Source organism: Nelumbo nucifera, chromosome 1 (genome assembly GCF_055504915.1).
Source record: "Nelumbo nucifera cultivar China Antique chromosome 1, China Antique-T2T, whole genome shotgun sequence".
NCBI lineage: Eukaryota > Viridiplantae > Streptophyta > Magnoliopsida > Proteales > Nelumbonaceae > Nelumbo > Nelumbo nucifera.
Window position 1 is genome coordinate 150,642,833 of NC_142649.1, and position 16,425 is coordinate 150,659,257.

Here is a 16,425-nt window from a genome sequence, read left to right on the forward strand (position 1 = left end):
CATAGTATTATGCAGGGGGAGATATTCCCGGTTCACGGGGGTAGTGTGTTGTGAGTAGATGTGGGCAGGAGCTGGATTCTTATCATTTCTAGAGCTGAAAATATTGAAAAGAAATGGATTTTTATCTGAATGCCTAGGTTTGGTTAATTAATACATGTACCCTTATTGTTCGTGGATGTTCATTGTTACATATATGTTTAAGAAGATATCAGTAGCTTGCTTTTGGGGTTTCTTGCATGGGCTTATCAAGCCATCCAACCTCTGTGGTTCTTCAAATGGTACACCTATAATAGGGCCTAGATTAAAACTAGGGATGGCAATTTTCCTTATTTTTGACGGGGATTTGACTTCCCCAATCCAATGGGGTCGGGGATGGGGATTGTTTTGGTAGGGCGGAGACGGGGATGGGAATTAGTAGGAATCCCCGATCGGGGTTGGGGTCAGGGATGGAGATTGAGGTCCTTGCCCTGCCCCGACCTCGATTATATATATTTAAATGTTATTTATATTAAATATACTATACTATACTATTATATTTATATATATATATATATCAAAACATATTTAAAATATTATTTATAATTTAAAATTTTTATTTATTTTAAGTAAATTTATTTGTCCTCCATCTCTGAATCCTCGCGGGGAGTCCATCCCTGTCGGGGATCGGGGATGGATGACAAATTTTATCCCCAGTGGGGATTAGGGACGGGGATGGGGAATATGATCCCCACCCCGAACCCACCCCATTGCCATCTATATATACTAAAGTAGAGCTTGCTATGTCAGCAACCCTCTCCTTTCTCCATTACCCCAATGGAGCAATTCTAGAAAGAGTGCAAGATTCCCTCTAAAAGCACTAGGACTTGCCACCTCAGCAACTCTCACCCTTTCTTTTCTCCCTTTTACTAGGAAAATCACATACGTGAGAAGTTTTTATTGGGAAACCACATAATTGGGACTCCGATACTTGGATTTTGTTTACCTCGATTGCCTCTCACACGCCTCTCTTCTAGGCTTCTAGCTATTTATTCGCTGACTTCTAACTACCTTTTTCTAAAAGACTAGGTGGTCTATGTTTATATTCTGAAAATCTTACTGTAAAAGAGGATACATTACAATCGTTCTGAATCTCTTTTTTTCTCCCAACTACATCTCTGTGTTTGAACAATGGCAACCTTATTTAATCTAACAAAGTGATTATTTTTTTAGTAAAATTATACTGATTCAATAGGTACAAAGTTTGTATTGGCACCATTAATTCTCTTTTTTTTCTTCTAATTCTCTCTTTTTTTTTTCCTTCTAATTTTAAGATTTAAGGGAACTCGGAAGAGTTGCATATTGAAATGGATGAATTATATGTAACAGGAGTCAAACAAGGATGCACATCTTCAATCTCACGCTGCCTAGATCATCATTGGAAAAGGTACGGTTTCTTGTGGAGATATGTACCATTGTTTTCGCACATTAAAAGAGGGGCTTTTAAACAGGGACTCTGCCCCTATGTTTTCTCAACGTTTTTTTTTAATATATAATGGCATCCGTAGTTCTGTTTTCTCGTTTTAAAAGAGTATTAAGAACTAAATCTATATAAAACAATTGTTTAAACACCTAATGCACCTGCTGTGCTCAGCGGCACTATAGATGGAAACGGGTGAAAGAGATGAGTTAAATGGGTCGGATTATCCACTACATGATCCATTTAACTAAAGTGACATGTTTGGTGGATCGGGTATTGGTTTACCATTAACAGTTCCGACCCATTTTGTATTTTTTAAGTAATTTTGGATAATTTATTAGTTTTTGATAATTTTTAGGTAATTTACTACCTTTGGTAATTTTCAAGTAATTTCTGGTCCTTTATTTATTTTTTATTTTTTTGGTAATTTTCAGTATTTTTAACTAAAAAATAATTAATGAAAACTTACCAATAATTATTTTTGTTACTAATTAAATTATATTTTAATTTTTATTAATAACATTTTAATTTTTACTAAAAATAAATTTTAGGTAAAACTAAAAAATAATTTTCTGTAATTTTTGGAATATACTGTTTTTAGGTAATTTTTAGTTAATTTACTGTTTTTACTAACTTTTTAGTTATAAATATTACCAATATAATTTTCATGAAAAGCTAAAAATACCAACAAATATTGTTTTTAATAATTAATAATTTTCATTTTTATTAATAAATAACTCATACCAAAATTAATTAATCGTTTTCGAAATTAGTTAAAAAATCCCAAAATTCAATTAGAAATCTATTATTTATATTCATGATTAAATAAAAGTTACCAAAAGATATTACCAAATATTACTGTTAAAATACCAAAAATAGCTGTAATAAATTAAAATGATTGGTGTTAATTATGTTAGTTGATGAATTTGTGCTTTTAATGTTTGACTTTTGCTTCACTTAAATTTATGTTTTGAAAATTGTTGTATATTTATTTTAAATTATTGTTATTTAAAAAAATTGTTGTTAGTTAAATTTAAATTTAAGGATTATAGCTGTTAAGGGCAACTTTTGGGCCCTAATATCAATAAAAATAATCCTTTTAATATAATTTCTAAAATAGATTAACTTTTTTAAAAATATATCAAATAAAGGCAAAAACACTGTTCATCTTCTTCCTCTCCAAACGATCGAATAAATTTCTCTCAATTAGTATGCACGTTCTAGGACACCTGAATCGGGGACCCCCTGTCCACTTCAATCCTCTCGTTTCTCCTAAATTTTCACTTCAATCGCTTAATCTGCAATGCCCTTTTTCTATTGAAACTTAAACAAAGCTTGGGTTCGTCGCCACTCATGCAGCAATTTCCGACAACACTTGGTTGGGTTTCCCTGTTTTGGTTCTGCTGTATGCTTCCCTTTGAGAATTGCCGACAAGAAGGGTCATCACACCGTCAATGACGACAGTGATGTAGAGCCCAGATTGGGGTTCGAGGTTGGAGGTGACGAACTTGGCTCTGGTGAGATCCCAATAGATTTCATCTTTTCAACCTCCTTCTTCGTCAGATTGGCGTTGTCGGAGGTGGGTGGAGCGGCGACGACGACACTGGTGGATAGTGGTCATTGAGGGTGATGGCAAGAAGTTCTTGTGAATTGAACCCCTCAGAGGAGAGAGTGAGAAGATTAAGGAGGGAGAAGGAGGAAGTGGCAACAGAAGGATGAGCTTGGAGGGCAGGGGGAGGTCTTCGGTCTAGTAGTAGAAGTGGGAGAGATTGAGAGAGGTGATGGTAGAGCAGTACTCCAATAGAGGAAGGAAATTAGATCCGGGAGGGATGATACTAGAGCGTTGATGCCAACGAACAAGCTTGACGTGATGGAGGGAGGGCCATTGAAGGGCAAGGAGGAGGAGAGTGGAAGGCGTATGAGCGTGGAGGGTGAGGGAGGTGATAAGTGGGAAGGCTTGGCGGAGGAGTTGGGCGAGGAACACTGCATTTGGAGAGGAGTCGAGGGGTGATTGGCCCCATGGCAAGATAGGAAAGCGCCAGAGGAAGAAGATAAACAGTGTTTTTGCCCTTATTTGGTATATTTTAAAAAAAGTTAACTTATTTTAGAAATTATATTAAAAGGATTATTTTTATTGATAATAGGGCCCAAAAATTGCCCTTATCAGCTATAATCCCTTAAATTTATCTATTAGTGACATAAATAGAGGAATTATTACAAATAGAAAATAAAACAACATTTTTAGCTAAATAAATAGACAAAAATTACCTTAAAAGTGTATAATTTAGCAAAAAATACCAATAATTTAAAAAAATGCGTTAAATTTTCCAAAAATATTCATAAATTACCACAAATGATGATGAATCACCGGTAATTAACAAAAAATACCATGAATAATAGAAATTTCCCACGAAATTGTAAAAAATAGCACAAAATTATATTATTAGTAAATTCCCGAAAATATGAAAATTACCATGTCCACGAAATAGTAGAAATCAACACAAAATTATTAGTAAACTAGCAAGGACTTGTCCTTTGCATGGGCTTTGTCAAAAGAATTTGAGGCAAAGGGAGGTAATAGTGTAACTTGGGTGGGCCCGACTTAAGTCTAACCCAGCTTAACCAAAGCTTTTGCACAAGTTGGGCTTAAGTTTTCAAACTTGAAGCTGGACTATGCCAAAAAAATTCAAATCTAATTTAAACTCATGTTAGGCTTGGGTAGCTTAAGCTTTACTTGACCAAATTTGAGCTTTCCTAACATTTTACGATATACATATTTACATATTATCAACATATTTTCCTTCTACAAAACTCAACACACCTAATCCCAAGCCCAACCCAAGATGTTGGATTAAGCTTGGGTTGGGGCTGAGTTGGAAAGTTCGAATTTAAACTTGGTTTGGTAAACTTAGGCCTTGGTTAGTAAATTATCTGTAATTATTGTAATTTATTAGTGTAACTTGGGCCTTGGTTAGTAAATTATCGTTAATTATTGAAAAGTACCAGTAATTTTTTTCATACCGACCTTGGTCCAACATGAGATTAACCCAACGTCTTGAGTTGGGCTTAGGTGTATTTAGCTTTGTAGCCCAATTTTTTAGGTGGAATAGATTGATAATATGTAGATATGTATATCATAAAATGTTGGGTAGGCTCAAATTGAGATGGGTTGGGTTGGGCTACTTGATTCCTCAATCTAGGTCCAACCTAAGTTTAGGTTAGGCTCGAGTTTTTTGGCTTAAGCCCTGTTTAAAGTTCAAAAACTCAAACCCAACCTGTAAAAAAAAGTAAAAAACTTTGATTGAACTAGATTGGACTCAAATTGGGCCCACCCAAATTGCACCCCTAACTCCTTTTGCTTCAAAGAAAACTCATGCATGGCACAGTCCCCACTATTTCTAAGGGCAAACGATGCAAATAAAGTGTAAATACAAATATGAAGAGAATAAATCGTTCATGTAAATGCAAACATGACAAATAAAGTGTGAATGCAAATATACATTCACAAATTTACCTTCTTATCACACAGACTTTTAGTTGTAATGGATGCAAACATGAATCCAAATAAAATATATGCTTTTTTTAACAAAAACCTACATTGAATGCAAATTTACTTATTTTTTATTGACTACATTTACATCTCCTTTTGAACGTAAATATGCATTGAAAAATGTATTTTCTACACATAATTGTATTCTTGCCAAACACCGGCAAAACTGAACCAGAATACATTCCTAATTAAAAACTCAGAGCTATTCATTGTATAATTTTGCTTTCACTATTTTGATAGTTTGAATCATTCAATTCCATATCTGAGTATAGAATTTGTTGATGCTAATGGGCTAATGGCGTTATTTCCAGCAAACTGCTGAAGAACTTGGCGTCTACTTGGTGTCTTTTGATATGGAGGGTTTCGTTGCAGAGTCTCTGTCGTTTATCTAATGGTGCTCCTCGTCGTCTTCTATACCATTGGAAATCTCAAGGCGATTTCCTCGGCGGCGAGGGAGGAAGAGGGAGTTTCGAAGAGGAAGAGAATGACGGAGCCGCAACAGACGGAGGAGAGGAGGAACCATAAACCCTCAGCGGCCGCCGGTGCTGTCTCTCCGTCCTTTGCCGCTGCTTTTCTCGTCTCCCTTGTGGCCTTTTGCTTTCGATCTTTGAAGATACAAAGTACGGAAATCTCTCTCTCAATCTCTGATTTTCAGATGGAGGCAGAGAATAGGAGATGCTTATCGAAGAAGAACGGGAGATGGAGAGAGGGAGGCGGAGACAGAGAAGGGCGGAGGCGCAGAGGTTGAGGCAAAGGGTTATGTTCGAATAGTAATAAAGGGTAAAATGGTAATTACAAACACTCGATCGTCTGTCTCTTAACGCTGAAAAATCATGTTACATTTTAGATAATTTCTCTTAATTTAATTTATTTATTTAGTTTGTGGTGAATGAAACGCGTCCGTGTATTATTGGGGAGTCGCAAAGAAAGTGACGTGAACGGCCATGCCAGGTTAGCATGCACGGCAAAATGTGAAAAATTGAAGCAACTGGTCGGGTCAACTTGGTAGGCGACCGGCAGCCCCGGTCATATCTCTTGTTTTTTCGCGTATAAAAGTGAGAGTTGAAAATGCAACCCGTCTTCTGGCATTTCTGCAGTCATGTTTTCGGTGGATTAGGGTTTTGGTCGGAGATATTTCATCCGAAGGGGAAAGAGGGAATACGTTCATCCCAAAATTTCTCTCTAATTCCCTTTTTGAGCTTTTCTCTACTTCGTTCGATCATCAACGGACTGTTTGCTGGGTTGCTCTTTCCGTTTTTTATTTTTTTTCTGGTGAGTAATTTCGTTTAGATAGCTACAAGTTTACAAGTCATGCTCTCTGCCTATTTATGGTTTATTTGAGTAGAAATTTTGGGTGCTTTTTAGGTTTGTTTATGATTGTCATTTGTCTCGATGTGAATTTGGGTTTTGGATTACTGATAATTCTGCCTTTTGATTTTGCGACTGCTTTTTGTACTGCAAGATTTGTTTTTGGGGAAACGTGGATGCTCCTTGTAGTTGAACGTTGAGCTTGTCCTTTCCCCTTTTCTTGTGATTTTATGGAATATTTTCGGGCGAAACTTGATTTGCATTTAGAAAGTTGGGGGCTTTTTTACAGTTGGTGAATTGGGGTCTTCTTGCTGTTTGCTTCTACTTGTGATTTTATTTTTTTCTTTTGATTTGGTTTATTGTTTACAATTATCTGTTTCAAGTTGAAAGCTGACTTGGGATAGGGTTTTCCCTCTTCTGGTTGAAATTTTACTTTTCTTTCTTGAATATAATTTTGCCAATGCTGAATTTTGTTGGTACTGTGAGTTTACCCATATTTGAGTTTATGATACACCCATTTCTTTTAAATATGTCGAGGACATAGAATAATAGATTGCTGTTCTGGAATCATCGTTATGTTTGTTTTGTTTTGAGGGATAAGTGTCTTATAATTGATCTTTCTAAGAAGTTTTTGGTGATTGTAATTTGTACTTGCAGATATAAGTGAGGCGTGTACTTGATGGGAACATCTTCTGGTGCCAACTTCCACCACCAATCGGCCTCAAAGATGTTGCCTCCACGACAGCAGTCACGAGCTGGAGGATTACAGACTTCCCTATCCCTGGCTTCATCAGAAGCTGGTGGATCCCCAGATCCCCAAGAGCCTGGTTCAAATTCAGAGCAGGTCCGTGAGTCCCCATCTGAGAGTGCCAGTTCACATGAAACCTGGCCTACTGGTGATGCTGTTCTTATGGGAAAAAAGCTGGAGAAGGAGAAGGAAGGGGAGAACGATTGCCCCGAACAATCAGTTATCCGTCGGGTTTCTAGTTCAGATAAGTTGTCTCTGCGGGATGTAGCTAGAGAAAGGGTTGAGATTATCTCTGAAAGAATGCATTCTCTGCCAGATGAGCTTCTAGAAGAGCTGAAGAGCGAACTCCGTGTAATCCTTGAAGGAACCGGTGGATCTCAGCATAGAGACGAGTTCTTGATTCTGCAGAAGCTCGTTCAGGCTAGGCCTGATTTGACAGCTAAGACCTTGATTAGAGCACACAGGGTACAACTAGAAATTCTTGTCGCAATAAATACAGGAATCCAGGCGTTTCTACATCCAAATATCAGCCTGTCACAGACATCTCTCATTGAGATTTTTGTGTACAAGAGATGCAGAAACATTGCATGTCAAAACCAGCTTCCTGCAGATGATTGCACCTGTGACATATGCACCAATAGAAATGGTTTCTGCAATCTTTGCATGTGCGTGATCTGTAACAAGTTTGACTTTGAAGTGAACACATGCCGCTGGATTGGTTGTGATCTGTGTTCTCATTGGACTCACACAGATTGTGCTATCCGTGATGGACAAATTGGCATGGGCCCCTGTGTTAAGAATGGAGCTGGTGCCACTGAGATGCTTTTTAGGTGCCGAGCTTGTAATAGGACATCTGAGTTGTTAGGATGGGTCAAAGATGTGTTTCAACACTGTGCACCTTGCTGGGATCGAGAGGCTTTGATGAGAGAACTGGATTTTGCTAGTAGGATCTTCCGTGGAAGTGAGGATTCCAGAGGGAGAAAGCTGTTCTGGAAATGTGAAGACCTCATTGAAAAGATAAAGGGTGGGCTTCCAGAGTCAACAGCCTGCAAATTAATGCTGCATTTCTTCCAAGGTACTTGCTTTTCTTAAGCATTTAAGTTAGTTGACTCATGCTTGACATGATTAGCTTGAAGAGTGGCATCTGAAATTGAATTAACATGGAGACTAGTGATGGTTGGAACTATTTTTCAATTTCCTATATGCCTTATATATATCAATTATTAGTCATTAATCTAGCTTGGTGGAGCGGTGCAACTTTTTAAGGACCTCTTGCATGAATGTTTACAAACATCTTTTTATGTTGGTGTTTCTACAGTGTTGAAAAAGTCCTCTAGGGTGGTCCATATCCAGGCTGTTAGAAGGTTATTGGAACATATGCACATTATTTGTGCAGTATGGTTGATGGAAACAGGCAAACTCAAACTTCAGGATATAAATTTTGTTCCCTAGGATGTTTGTTTATTGTTCTAAAGGGTGGAACACTGTTAACTGGGACCCTAACAGGTCTGAATTTGAGTAGGAGGTTTTGGTGATGCTACCTATGGTCCTTTTGTGTGGTCTATAACAGTCAAAGAATGCCAAGGGCAGCCCTCTCCAACAAGTATATGCCTAATACCAAAAAGAAAAAAAAGGGAATTCATGTAGGTCAGTGTGTTAGGCCGCTATTAGAGAACTTTATTAGCACTTTCGCTGTCTAAACCATGAGCTACCAAAATAATAGATTTCAGAACCCACCAACACTAAGGTGAAGCCTGGTATGTAGAGACTGTATTTCTCTGATATGATAAGTATTGCCTCCATGGCCTTCTGGTTCACTATCTCATCCAACCAATGACAATTACAAGTCTCTTATTCTATGAATTTTATGGTCAATAGAGATAGACAGTCAGAATTTCTGAAGTAGAGATAGCAGTTATTACCATCAGTGGATCATCAAAACCAACAAGCATAGAAAGTTATAATATTATGTTATTACCATCTTTACCTCCTTTGCTAAAATGACTAGGTTCCCCAGTGGGCACATGTCAAAATTGAGTTTGGTGGTACTCCCACTGGATGCATCATCCTATATGAAGTCTTAAGGTACAGCTTTTGAGACCCATCCATCATAATACCTTTGAATATCCCTGATTTCTGGACCAAACCATTCAAATTATGATAAGATCGATCACTGTTGGAATTGGATTTTGCTTGTTTTTGAGTATCTAGTATTCCCTTTCCAATTCCCCATATTCCCCATAAGACAGTATGAAGCAAAACTCTCTAGCCATGGGCTTGAGTAAAAGTTGGGTTTGGAATGCATATAGGTATTTTGGTTTGAGAAGGGTTCAAGTTGTGGTTACACCATCTTGTCAGGGCCTGGGATGATAGCTTGTGTGTATTAAAATCTAATAGGGTTCAAGTTGTGGTTACACCATCTTGTCAGGGCCTGGGATGATAGCTTGTGTGTATTAAAATCTAATAGGGTTCTCAAGCATAATAAGAAGGAAGTGAAGACAAAATGGAAGCTTCTTTTATTCAAACAACAGTGGCTACTCAAGATTGTACCGTCCTCCTTTTCTAAGCACAATATCATTCTCATGCTTTTCTCTCTTCTAAGTTTCTAATTCTGTCCAAGTACTACTACTACTACTACTACTACTACTACTACTACTACTACTACTAAGATGACAGAAGCAATGAAAGTATAGTGAAATCTTTGGGAATACTGATGCTTTTACTAGGGAATCAGTCCCAAGGTCTGATTTGGAATAGGGGCTCTGAGCCTAGTGGATAATTTTTCAAGTTAGCTTGCCTGTTGAAGTGTTGATACCCCCATCTAAAGTTAGTTTCTTTCAGAAGTGCAAAATAACAACCTTCTTTATTGAAAAGATCTGTACTTTGGTGTACTGAATTACCTTGTTCAGGCACCCTTTTGTTAAAAACTGATATCAATATCCAATAATTGTTTTAGTTTGGTTATCCAGTGCTTTGTTCAAGGTCAAAATGTAGCGCTGCTATTCTAGGTAGACAATCTGCTATTGAATAAAAAAAGTTCATTCCTTTGTTTCAAATTTTGTGATCTTAATTTTCTTCATGCAGAACTTGAGGTAGACCTGGGGAAAAACCCCGAAACAGAAGAAGGTGGTCGCCTGATAGCCCCACAGGAAGCATGCAACCGGATTACAGAAGTAGTGCAGGAGGCCATAAGGAAAATGGAAATGGTTGCTGAGGAAAAGATGCGAATGTTCAAGAAAGCCCGTTTAGCTCTTGAGGCCTGTGACCGGGAGCTTGAGGATAAAGCCAGAGAAGTGGAGGAGCTGAATTTGGAGAGGCAGCGGAAAAAGCAACAGATTGATGAGCTAGAGAGCATCGTGAGGCTTAAGCAGGCTGAGGCTGACATGTTCCAGCTTAAAGCCAATGAGGCAAGGCGAGAGGGTGAGAGGCTCCAGAGGATTGCTCTTGCAAAGTCAGAAAAGGCCGAGGAGGATTATGCCAGCAGATATCTGAAACTCCGGTTGAATGAAGCTGAGGCTGAGAAGCAATACCTGTTTGAAAAGATGAAGCTTCAAGAGAGTTCACGGGTATCTCAAAGCAGTGGAAGGAGTGGCGACCCTTCCCAGATGTTGATGCTTTGCAAGATCCAGGACCTGCTCAAGAACGTGTACAATGTGCCTCCAAAGGTAGAAGGCCAGCCTAATGACCATTCTCTTGGTGCAGCTCCTTGAAAGACTTAACCTTGTTTCTGCACGAAGTGGAATGATGATGTAGTGCTACTGTGCTACTAGTTGTTTTGCTTTGTGGTCTCTGAAGTCTGAACTTGTTATGTTGGTAGTGAAACCCATTAGCCAAATAATTCGTGTACAGCTAAAGACATGCGTTCATATGTAAATCCGCATGCTTTGCATGTTCGTAGCATATGTAGCAGAGTGGTGTAAACTGTAAACTCAGAGAGAGGGAGAGAGAGAGGTGGGAAGCATTCAGACTTGATTGGGTACGTACTGTACAAACCCAACTTCGGGTAGGGAACTGAGGATTGTGTTTTGTTCTTAGGCATGCAGCATGGTGAAAAACGCAACCACTTATCATTACATGTAGTACTCAAGCCTCCAATTATTATTCTAACATTTATTATAAGACTGTCCCTTTCACCCTTTGTTTTTGCATCCATGCCTGGAGACTGGAGTGGGGGCACTAAAGATAGGTCCTGACTCGTGCGTATGGTAAAAACTAGACTTAAAGAGTGTACTGAAGCTGAACCGAAGCGAATTGCAGCCCAGCTATATATGCACATGGTTGCATTCATCCATTGATATTATGACGGATTTCAATTGCCTTTGCTAATGCTTGCTGTCCATAATCAGATGCACTGTGCCATGACATGAACATGGTTTTGTACAAAATTCTTCAAGGGATGGCAAATATCTTCTTTTGCAGTCCTTTGGCTGTAAGATGGTTCTCACATGCTAATCTAATAATGGCTCATTGATCGTTGATTATTGAAAACCACATTTTATTAAAAAAAAGCAAAAAACAAAAAAGAGAAATTCTGTAATATTTGCTTTACGATCTGGTGAGACCTAGTATTCAATGACTTTGTCGATCCCGTGGCACCTTATGGAAGAGCTTTGGCAAACATTAGGTGCTACAATTTGGGCGTTATTAACCAAGAAATTCGACCGGCCGTGGTTCTGGATAGTAATCATCCTGGTTTGGATGCCAGATGGGATAAGGGTCCCTGTAGGGAAATGTAGAAAATCGTTGTAGTTGAGAGGGGTTGGGATCGTATGACTTAGTATGAAATTTCGGAGGGAGCTCACGGAGACGGAGAACTCGGATAGTTTTCTGTCTTCTGGCATCAAGAAGGTTACTTCCCCACTTAGTTGTGGTTGGCTACCATTGCTGTGCAGCAACTCTAGAAGCATTACGAAACTATAGTAAGACTTTGATCTCATTTCGGCCATGGCCACATGTAGATCAGTCCGGTTGGCAGTGGCTTCTGATTTGGGGATGGTGAGGAGAGCAAGAAAGATGAAAAGATGGAAACCCATTTTGAGAGACCCTGAGAGCCTAAAGATTTGGAAGGTTTGGGATGGCAGAGAGATAGTTGGAGGAGGAGGAGGAGGAGGGCTAGAATTATTATTTGATGGCGAATATAACGTTTACTCTCAAATCTTCACACTCGATGCATGAACAATTTAATACATGTTTTAGATTTAGATATAGCAGTGAAAGCACAGTTGCAAAGTAGGTCATACATGTAATTTGGTGGTTGTATACTTGTATTGAGTTTGGGACCCAAGAGTCGATCGTTAGCATGTGTTTCGGTGCCCATTCGCTTTGCTCGTGTTGAAAATCTTAACTCCAACAAGTCCCAACTCAAAGCACTCTTAGTTCCATCACGGCATCACCATTCACCAACTACGTAACTAACATCCCACGTCAGTTCAATGCAATTGAATAATTTGATTTGAAGTTGGTCATGAATTATTAGAAATGGGGGAAGAGCATTAGCAAAATTAAGGGGTAATGTGGTGCGGCCCCATACATCCTCTATCCTTTTTCTGAAAATGGCGGTCGGAACATGTCAGGGGTCCAGTTCCTAGGTCGAATAGTCCGACCATTTGAACCGAATGATCAGCCCATTTTGACAAAAAAAAAATAAAAATAAAAAATGGTCAAAACCGTTGAATGGTTCGAATGCCCGGGTCAGCAGTTTGCTGACTAAATCAATGTTTTTTTTGCAAATATCCAGTTTTGGGGAAAAATGGAACCGGTCTCCTGATCGGTTCCCGGTTTTGAGGAAAAATGGAATCGATCAGATGATCGGTTCCTGGTTTTTCCGGTCTGACCGTCTGATCCGGTCCGGTGCTCTAGAAGCCATTATGGATACCTCTCAACTTGTCCTTGTCCGGTCCCATCTCATGTTTACTTGGTCTCAAGATGGGACATGTTGAGCCACTGCTTTAATAGCCACAAGTTATCGTCTTCCTCAGGCCCTAGTTTCTCACTTTGCATCCCTTCTTATTGAGCCATCTTGCTTTTTCCCAAGCAGTATCAAGTATCCAAAGTGGCGTGAGGTTATGGGCCAAGAGTTTGATGCGCTAACGGGAAGTGGTTTTGCGAGATTTTACCTAATGACCCACATATAAATGTTGTTAGATCTAAATGGGTCTATGGCTTAAATATAATGTTGATGTCTCTCTATAGAAGTGCATGCAAGGCCAGGCTTATTTCTCAAGGATTCAATTGGAAACTTGGGGTTGATTGATGTTGGTGAAACTTTTAGTCCTATTGTTAAATTTACTACCATTTGGCTTGTGCTTAGCCTTGCATTCACTTGGAACTGGCCCATAAAGAAATTAGATATCTCTAGTGCCTTTTTACATGAAGATCTTGTCGAAAATTTTTATATAAAGCAACCTAAAGGTTTTGTTGATCTTCAATTTCACAAACATGTATGCAAACTTAAAAAGGCCTTCTGTGGTCTTAAACAAGCTCCATAGGCTTGATTTTATTAGCTACAAGTTAAACTGCTTGATTTGGGATTTGTTTTAGCTTAGGCCAATCCATCATTGTTTTTATATCAACATGGTGATGCTATTATTTTTCTTTTAGTATATGTTGATATACTTGCTACTGGTAATTCTATTATAGCTCTCTCTTAATTTACTCTCTTGTTGAAGCCTTTGCCATCAAAGACCTGGGATGCTTGCACTACCTCCTCAATCTTGAAATTCATTGATATGATGTCAATCTTGAAGTTCATTGATATGATGATGTTATTCAACTATCTCAAAAAGTATACATAATAGATCTCTTACTAAAGTGCAAGATGGATGGTGTAAAACTAGTTTCCACTCCTATAGCCTCGAAGACCGATGGCTCGCCCCTATTGGATCCTTTAGAGTATTGTAGCATGGTGGGTGCTTTGCAATATGCTTCACTCGGCCTAAGATATCATTTGTAGTAAATAAACCCTGCTAGTTCCTTCAAAAACCTATTGATGTGCAATGGGGCTTTGTTAAGTGTATACTTAGGTATTTGAAGGGGATCATTGATTTTGTGCTTGAGTTTATGTTTTCCATTACTAAATGTTTTTTCTTCAATTATTAGACATTAATATTTTGTGTTGAATTGAATTGTTAGACATTGATGTGGTTATAATTTTAATAGACCTTGTCTATATGCTCTTGTATGTTGACTATGATGTATTATTCTGTTATATTGAATTTTGTATAATATTTCTATGCATATCAATGCATATTTATGTATATTGTAATTTTTCTTCTATGTGTGTATCCAAGGGATATCTCGATACGCTATGCGTTTTTTATATTTTAAACATTGATTTATGATATCACAAGTTAATAACTGAACTGCTGATTCACAAAAAAAAAAAAGTGATTCCATTATGAACTAAATTGGTGTTTATTTAGGAAAAACAAAAAGTTTCTTCACAAGATTATCTAGTGATGGGTGTATTTCGTCCAGGTTGAATTACCACATGGAGGTTGATGTGGCCGAAGACCTGGCCATGAGTTCAGCCAGATTGGCAACGCAGAGCACCATTGTACATTAGAGGAAACAGCAACAATGCACATTGAGAACCTTTGACTAAGAGGGGCATGTGGCAAACGATGGGCTTTGCATGGCCTCCCACGATAAGGAGCATGGAATTGCCCTAAAGCCTCGATCGAAGGCTACTCCAACGCATGCCATGTGTTCCAAAAAGTGAGGAGAACCACAACATCCTCTTATGGATATTTAAAGGCACGTTGCATGAGGTATTATCTTAATCCACTCCCTACATTCTAGCCTTCTCACTCTCTTGCTCTTCATCTCTGTTCGGTTAAAAACAATACGTTCTTAGCAGCTTGACCTAACTGACATCTTTTCTGTCTTGTTGCCTTGAACATTGGAGTTCTCTTTCCCAAGAAACCACATTAGGGCCTTTGACTTCGGCTTTTGTAGGTTGTTGGACTCTCTTTAGCTCGTCATGCACAGTTTGTCCATCGCACCACACCCATCTTGGTTCATCCAGCTTAGTAGGACTCTTATCTGCTACTTATGCACCTCAATTCAAATAGCATCAACATCATTCGTAGTCAATTTCGTCGTGAAAGCTAATAAGCTTGGAAATAAGGTCTGAGTTTGTAGTAAATGAGCATCTACACACTGTCCTCTTCACTGCTTTTGCGGCACAAGTTACTAAAAAGAAAAATAAAAAAGTGGTTCTATTATGAAACTAAATTGATTTTTATTCAGGAAAAATAAAAAAAAAGTTTCTTTACAAGATTATCTAGTATTACAAATTATATTTTAGCAAATAGTTATTATGCAGGGAAAAAATATTTTATTCATGTTCAGATTAATTAAAATCAATCTCATTAATTAGTAACATATAATAGTGGAACTGTTAACCGCAATATATAATAATATCCATGTCCAATAAACAGGAAGCATGTGGCAATTGATCGTTACCCAGCAAGCGATCCTCTTTCGTTTAGGTTGAACTTTTCCTTTTAATTCCACTCTTTTAACCCCATTGATAAAGATATGACAACTGGTGCAGTTGATACTTTCTCAATATGAGTTGGTAGGTTTTCGCATAAGCTCATTTTTGCATGGTATAGAAGTAAGGGAATAAGTGAATAACAGTTGGAAATGAAAGAATGGTGGGATCCATCGTATGTGATGAAGGATGATTTGACCCAACCTATGAAACGGTGACATGTAGACGTTGATTCGGTGTGAGCAACAACCCAATGTTGAAGCCCGGTGCGACTAAGTGACGGGTCCATGATGTAGTCCGCTACGTTACAGCTCAAGGGGAATAGTCCGCTGAGAAGCGAACTCCGGGCTCCCCGGGCTATCTTTGAAGAGATACTCCGAGGCAACTGTAGCTCATGAGCTAAAGTTATTAGCTCGCCCGAGTTCCCTAGCAGACAAGTCATTACGAGGACCAATTCCACTAAGGATAATCCCGGAGTGCTCCAAGCTCGTCGCAAAGTAGCTCGCGAACGAGCCGCACTAGCGTTCTTCAGGAAGCTTCCGACTGACAGACCGTACCGGTCAGACTGCACCATATCCTCTACTGATGGCATAGTCCTAGTCCTTTCAACAGTCTACGTTACGTCTCTCGGCAGGTAAAGGCGTGCCTGCCACTTTGGAAATGTGTCACTCACCCAGGCGAGGCGTACACCACAACGGCCACCTGCGCAGCCCTGGCAGGTAACGACTGTGGTAGAGGCCCAGTGGCGGTTATGCCCGACCTAGTGTGAGTGTCCCTATAAAAGCCCTCAGGGCAGAAGAAAGCTTTTCTTCTGGGATCTAAGACCTCTTGAATATAGTGGTAACGTGCTATCCACACTCTTAGCT

The 16,425-nt window shown here is 38.8% G+C and overlaps 2 protein-coding genes across 2 annotated transcripts; one reads left to right on the forward strand and one right to left on the reverse strand.

The window, feature by feature from the left end:
* The first annotated feature begins 5,968 nt into the window (after window positions 1-5,968).
* LOC104606599 (OBERON-like protein) lies at window positions 5,969-11,181 on the forward strand. Its single transcript, XM_010271890.3, has 3 exons — window positions 5,969-6,278; window positions 6,972-8,137; window positions 10,147-11,181. The coding sequence occupies exons 2-3, from the start codon at window positions 6,994-6,996 to the stop codon at window positions 10,770-10,772; spliced, it is 1,770 nt and encodes a 589-aa protein (XP_010270192.1). The 5' UTR covers window positions 5,969-6,278; window positions 6,972-6,993; the 3' UTR covers window positions 10,773-11,181.
* Window positions 11,182-11,336: 155 nt separating this feature from the next.
* Window positions 11,337-14,134, reverse strand: LOC104606639 (FAS1 domain-containing protein SELMODRAFT_448915). Its single transcript, XM_088894687.1, has one exon. It carries the CDS (start codon window positions 12,093-12,095, stop codon window positions 11,625-11,627), a length of 471 nt encoding a protein of 156 aa, XP_088750813.1. The 5' UTR covers window positions 12,096-14,134; the 3' UTR covers window positions 11,337-11,624.
* Window positions 14,135-16,425: the final 2,291 nt, after the last annotated feature.